The sequence below is a fragment of the Aethalodelphis obliquidens genome, unplaced genomic scaffold, assembly GCF_003676395.1.
Source record: "Aethalodelphis obliquidens isolate GAN/ISIS:26980383/991018 unplaced genomic scaffold, ASM367639v1 scaffold8, whole genome shotgun sequence".
NCBI lineage: Eukaryota > Metazoa > Chordata > Mammalia > Artiodactyla > Delphinidae > Aethalodelphis > Aethalodelphis obliquidens.
This window is the reverse complement of record NW_020837952.1, coordinates 6,295,034-6,301,280: the sequence shown is the minus strand read 5'-3', so window position 1 is coordinate 6,301,280 and position 6,247 is coordinate 6,295,034. Positions and strand designations below refer to the sequence as shown.

Here is a 6,247-nt window from a genome sequence, read left to right as displayed (position 1 = left end):
CGTAGGAATTGTGTGGGGGAGGGGCTTAAGGATGCCGAATCAAAAAAAATTTCCTCTCTTGGGGGGTATCCTGAGGTCATTCACCTAAGTAGCCCCGCACATACTGAGACTTCAGAGAAGGAAACCCCAATCTTGACTTCCTTGCCCCTGCTTCCTTTTTCCCTTCCCCCCACCTTGTTTGTTTTGGGTTGTCTCACTCGATATCCCAGTACCAATCAGTGCACCGCCCTCCTGCAACTTGCTCGCTCCGCAGCCTCAACAAGTCCCAAAGGTCATAATCTTTTTTTGCTTTTTCAGAGTGGTAGTCTGAAACAGATATTTTATTGATGTATTTAGAAAAGTGGAACAATAAAGGGAGAGAGTTGCGCCCTTCACGACCCCTGGCAACCTAGAGACGTAGTAAAAAGTTGCATATACACTTTTCTTACACATATCCTCACACATTCTCTGAAGAATCCAAGAAGAAAAGCAAAATAAGGCCTCAGTGGTGACAGTCATTAGAAATGGAGATAGGGTAGGTAGAGAAAATAGCACTTACTTCCAGAATTACTTTTCCTACTTCTAGCCCTTTGCTCCAGCAGCTCTTACCTCCTCTAAGGCACTGGGTCAGCGGCCAGGAGGGGTATGTAACACCTCCAGTCAAAGGGGAGCAGGTGCCTGGGTGGAAGTGTGCAATGCATGTACCTGTGTGTGGCTTCAGAAGGCATAGTCAGGGTTGTGATCCAAGACATGGAGAGGTGGAGGGAAGGATTTTTTGTGGTAATGAGGCCAAGGGATGGGTGTGGAAAGGGGTTTAGAAGGTGGTTCTGGAGAGTAGATGGTTCCATTTCACTTTCTCATGGAGCAACATGGACATGGACACGGTGCCAGGCATTGCTGAGCACGCCTCGCAGGTTCCAGATTGGGGCCACTGTGTCTGGCTGAACATTGTAGCTGTCATCTACAGCCTTACAAACGATGTTCAATTCTTTTTTCCCAGCTGGCACAGGGGCTTGCAGCTGCCATAGCCGCCAGGCCCAGGCCTTTCGGGCACGCTGTTCCTCTCCATCCAGCTCAGCCACCTGCCAGGTTAGGCCCCCATCCAGAGACACATCCACCCTGACCACAGCTCTTCCTCCACCACTCCATGCATAGCCTTTGACAGTCACCTCCCCTGACTCTATTGTCTCCCCATCTTTGGGCTGTGTGATGGCTGACTGGACAGGAAGTTCCTGAATAGATGGAGCCGAGTCAAAATCTACAGTGTCCCAGTCCACAGATGGAGAGAAGCCTTTGTAGTCCCGCCGCTGCCAGTGGCTGTAACTTTCCTCTGGTTCCACGCTCACTTTGCCCAGCCATTTGACATGGCGGGCACCCACCACACCAGGAACCACCACCCGCACAGGGAAGCCATGGTCACGAGGCAGAGGCTGCCCATTCATCTCATATGCCAACAGGACCTCAGCTTCAGGGTCCATGGCCCGAGCCAGGGGGATGGATGCTCCATAGGCAGTCCCTGTGGGGTCTGAGTCCAGTCCCTCAAAGCAGACATGGGCCTCAGTTTCAGAGAGCTGGTGACCAGCCTGGGCTAACACATCACAGAGCCGTGCCCCAGCCCAGCGTGCAGTGCTAATGGCCCCTGCACTCCACTCCAGACCTCTTACTTCTTTGAACCGAGTCATCTCAGACCGCCGGTTGCCAGCACACTGCAGAGTGACAGTGATCTCGTGCTTGGGGAACTGGTACAAGTCATCCAGGGATAGGCACAGTGACTGACCCCCAGGTGGCCCTACTACATGTAGGCGATAGGTGTCTGGGTCAAGGTTAGGTACAGGCAAATGATTCCGGGTGAAGAAGATAGGGTTGGGTGTGATGTAGTTTTCTGTCAGCAGCTCAGGGGGGGGCTCCGCATTAAAGGGGCGCTGGCTGTTGACCTTCAGGGCTGGGTGACGTATAGGATCATCAGCATAAGGGTCAGAGGTCTTCAAGATGGAGGCTGCCTTGTCATCGGGGCTCAGCTCCCCAATCTTGTACTGAGCCAGTATCTCTCGCACGTGGGACTGGTTGTGAACAGCATAGAGGGCCCAGAAGGGCTCTAGAGGACCCCCGGCTGCTAGCATCAGCTTTGATGGACCCCCTGGGTGTAGGTCCACAAATTCTGTGACATCAAAGACCTCAGAGCCCAAAGTCACCCAGATCCCAGTCTCAGGGCTGCTGTGGGATCTCACTTCCTCCCTCGTGTATAGGCGTGGTGATTCCTCAGCAGCCTGCAGGCAGGGCAGGGGTGAGGCAAAAGGGAACAAAATTTTAAGAAGAAATCACTCACTTCACCCTGACCCGACCCACAAAGTTGTGGCCACTGGGAAATGGAGGTAACAAATTCCATCTCTACTGTGCATGAAGCAGTGTCACCGTGGGCTCTGTGGTAAAGCCTGGGTTGCCTGGGCAGCTCACTATGGCCCCTTTGTTCTGACAGTGAAGTCCCTTCCTTCCCTACTTACCCTGCACCGGTGGTCATGATAGGCCAACACTGCACCAAGCCCTAGAAGAGTCCCCATTACTCTCCATCCCCTGGTGCTGGAGTTATCACCAGAGATGGCATGGCTGGAGCACTGTGGCTGAAATGAATCATTCGTAGAGCAGGCCCGAATGCAGAGCCTTGAAGGGGCTGACTTGAGTCTGGAAGAGAGAGAAGTCTTCTTAGTAGCACACTTCTGATCATAAGAAAGGGCTAGGGAAGGCCTGGGGTGTACCTCTCCCAGGTTAGCCATTGGTTTCTTCAGTTGGGACTTAGTTTCTCAGGGATGGGTGGGACAAGTGGGACATGGCTTTCCCTTTCCTCCCTGGCCACTACCTCAACCATCTTAATCTGGCAGATAAGATAAGAGTCATAAAGGTACAGGGAGTAGGAGATATGGGCTAGGAACTGGATGGCCTACCTGTAGGCCTGTCGGAGCCCTGGGACCACAGTTCTGTGCAGCAGCAGCATTACGGCAGACCTAGGATAGGAGGAAGATTCCAGGATCAAGACAGGGAGTCCTGCATCAGGGATGCGATTAGGGTAGCTTGAGGGAATGGGTGGGAGGACACAGAGATCAGCTAGGAGCTCTCTGGACAAATGGGTAAACTTTTTCTGTGGTAATGAGGCCAAAGAATGGAAGTGGGGGTCCAAATGGGCCCTTAGAGAAAACTTGGAGAACTTCGGAGACAGAATATGCTGACAGGATGGAAAGGAATGGGGGGTGGGAGAGAGTCTCCTAGAATCACCTGTCTCCCATCCTCCACTCTCTACTTTGTCCACTACAGAGAACAATGGGGGCCAGGGCCTAAAGGGCAGAAGCCAAAAGTCTACTGTCCAGTTTGTCAGTTTATTATTAATTTATTTATTGTTTATTTTATTTTATTTTTGGCTGTGTTGGGTCTTCATTTCTGTGCGTGGGCTTTCTCTAGTTGCAGCGAGCGGGGGCCGCTCTTCATCGCGGTGCGCAGGCCTCTCACTGTCACGGCCTCTCTTGTTAATTGACAGGCAGATTCTCAACCACTGCGCCACTGGGGAAGCCCTTGCCAGTTATTTCTGAAGTCAGCAGAGGACAACCGCGGGGTGTACTCACTTAAAGAGAGACAAAAAGGTGAAAAAAGAGTGGGAGGTGAAGGAGCTCGGATGCTGGAGTCAAACTGCTTTGCTTTTATAAAACCAGTACTGCCCTTAACCAGCCCTGCTCCTGGGCAGGATACCAAGCCTCTCTGAACTTGTGTCCTCATCTATGAAATGAGATCTACCTAGCAGAGCTGCTGTGATGAGCAAACAAGTAATAGCATTATCATTGAAGGCTTTTCCCTCCACCCACCCTAAAAAAATAAAATTGAACCCGGCTGGGAACTGGACCCCAATCTGGACCAACCCCAACCCCTACCTTGTCTATGCCATTCCATTGAGCTCAGCAAATTGAGGAGTTAATGGCCAGGATGTCAGGGGATGGGCTAGAGAAGGAAGAGGGTAATTTTTCTGCTCTGGCCTGCAGCAGTTTCTTCCTTACAGCACTGAGCAGATCACTGACCCCAGGAGGGCCAAAGCAGGGAGGGGTGAGAAGAGTCAGAACTGCTGATGAGATGCTAAAGAGGGGTGCCGGCACAGAAACTGCGAGGAAGCTAGGAATAGGAGCAGAGTCTGCATTTTACTCCTGGGCCTTGGGACCCTCACTCTCCCTCCCACTTTCCCTCAATCCCAGCAGCCCACTATAACCAGACTGGCAGTGCAGGTAGAGCTGACTTGTAGGTGAACTCGGTCAGCCCAGTGTCCCAGGTTTGGGAGAGGCAGTCTTCTGCTGCAAAACGGAGGCCACCCCCTTGTGCGGGTGGTGGCCAGTCACTTTGGGTAGAACATGGATATGTCCAGCACCGGGGCCCACGCACCCGGTTCCATGTCACTGCCCAACAGCTGGCCCAGGAGTGTCTTGTAGCAACGCCCCGCCGCGGCCCAGGAGCACAAAGCTAGCGGGAGTGGAGGCAGGTACTGGCAGTTTTGCTGTCCTTAGAATTCGGAGCACCCCTGGGTGCCAAGACCGCCGCCGCCGCCCAGGTTACTAACCCTGCTTCCTCCTCTTCCCTCTCCCGGCCCCAGCCTCCTTACCCAGCTCGGCGTCCGCAGTGTCTCTTTTACCCGCTCAGCGCCCAGCGGCTGCCGGTGAAGGGGCGGGGCCTGCGCCGTGACGTTGTGCCGGAGTAAAGGACCACTCTCTCCCCTCGGCTCGTCCCCCAGCCATTGGCGCGCGGCGGGCCGCCTCCCAGCTGCTGTGCCCGCCTCCTGGAAGCCGAGGCAGGCGGCGCGCCACCGGGGCTCGGAGCTAGGACGGGCTGTTTTTGCTTCCACCCCCGCCAGACGAGGAGTGGGACCTCATGTCGTCCGGAACCCGGGCAGTGGAAGGTGATGAGGACTCCAAAGGTTGGGCTGAGAGATGTCCCCAACCCGCCCCACCAGCTGAGACACAAGGTGCTTTCACTAGAGGCCTCGGGATCCAGCCGGCTTTCTCCCGGTGGTGAGCTCCGTCTCTAACTATTTTTTGACAAACGCCTGTGTTGCAACTACAACAGCCCTGTTTGCCTTTTAGAGAAAACAAGATCAAGCGCTCAATTCTTTTATGTCCAGGAATGAGATCAGAAATGGGGCCTAAAATGGTGGTTCAAAGCCTTCGAGATCCCTTGGACCAGCTGCATTTCTCCTCAAATTATAGAACCAACACTAAACAGACATCTTTTTAATTTTGCTTAGTTGTCAATTTATTTTAAAAAGTCGTCACTTGATGACATTTTAACGCCCCAAAGTAGGAAGACTGTAACTGCTCATGTCAGAATAAAGGATACTAACAGAAATTGTTTGCTATTACCCTTTTATCATTTGGTGTGGGAGTGAAAGCTTGTCATTGGCTAGCTGTGGACCCGGGGCAAACGTATCCACACTGCCCTCTAGAGACTAAAAGGTTGAGTTACAACCTTACTTTAAGTGAGGATCATTTCCCCTGCCTTTCTGCTTTCCTAAACTGGAACTAGAAGAGCTTTTTACTAGGAATGAAGAAGCCGTGGGGGAGTCCTAAGAGATATACAGTAAGGGGAATTAACAGTGAAAAGGTGATTTTGGCTCTAAGGTTTTTGGAAAAAGAAAGATTCCCAACTCAACTGTGTACAGTTAAATCATCGGAGAGGCCTGACGCCCAACCTATCCTACCCAGGATACAGAAGTCAGTTAAGGACTGTCTGAAGCCATGGGATGAGACTTCTGCCCAATAACAGTGTCACCCTACATAAAGCCACACACATGCTTTATATAATTGACGTTTAAATCTCAAATTTTCTTCATTTTACAGAAGAATCTGAGGCAGAAAGCAACTAAGTAACTTGATCAAGACCACAGCTGGTAAATTGTCAGAGATGGGACTGAATTCCAGGCTCTGTCTTTCCTGTCCTGCAGATTCTTTGGAATTCAAAACTCCTCCTGCAACCATACCTAATCTTTTCTCTGTATCATGCCCCCCCACCCACTTCCACTTAGACTTTGAGGGACTGAAGGCTTCAAGTACAGCAAGAAACGAGCAGAATTTCCTGCTGAAATTTTCCTGTTGGGGTAGAAGCCACATGATCAATCAATAATGTTAACTCAGTGATGTTTAAAAAACTTTCTTAGGTCATGGACCCCTTTGAGATACTAATTAAGGCAGTGGGCCCTCTCCCTAGAAAGCTGCACATAGATATTTGCATAATACTTCAAAGTATT

At 51.5% G+C, this 6,247-nt stretch overlaps 1 protein-coding gene across 2 annotated transcripts; it reads right to left on the bottom strand.

Annotated features, from left to right (window-relative positions):
• Window positions 1–299: 299 nt before the first annotated feature.
• SUOX (sulfite oxidase) lies at window positions 300–4,900 on the bottom strand. Of its 2 annotated transcripts, none has more exons than XM_027106605.1 (4): window positions 4,610–4,900; window positions 2,919–2,978; window positions 2,481–2,658; window positions 300–2,246 (listed from the first exon to the last, which is right to left on the bottom strand). In XM_027106605.1, the coding sequence occupies exons 2-4, from the start codon at window positions 2,966–2,968 to the stop codon at window positions 837–839; spliced, it is 1,638 nt and encodes a 545-aa protein (XP_026962406.1). In that variant the 5' UTR covers window positions 2,969–2,978; window positions 4,610–4,900; the 3' UTR covers window positions 300–836. The 2 variants fall into 2 exon arrangements, with proteins under 2 accessions (XP_026962406.1, XP_026962407.1); XM_027106606.1 differs by lacking the exon at window positions 4,610–4,900 and adding an exon at window positions 3,894–4,575.
• Between the last annotated feature and the right edge of the window lie 1,347 nt (window positions 4,901–6,247).

Excerpts from the sequence above, each read along its gene's own strand:
- SUOX (XM_027106605.1), bottom strand. The coding sequence starts at position 2,968 with ATGCTGCTGCTGCACAGAACTGTGGTCCCAGGGCTCCGACAGGCCTAC. Across the intron at positions 2,659-2,918 it reads GGGCTCCGACAGGCCTACAG|ACTCAAGTCAGCCCCTTCAA; the intron begins GTAGGCCATCCA and ends TCTCTCTTCCAG. Across the intron at positions 2,247-2,480 it reads ATCATGACCACCGGTGCAGG|GCTGCTGAGGAATCACCACG; the intron begins GTAAGTAGGGAA and ends CCCTGCCTGCAG.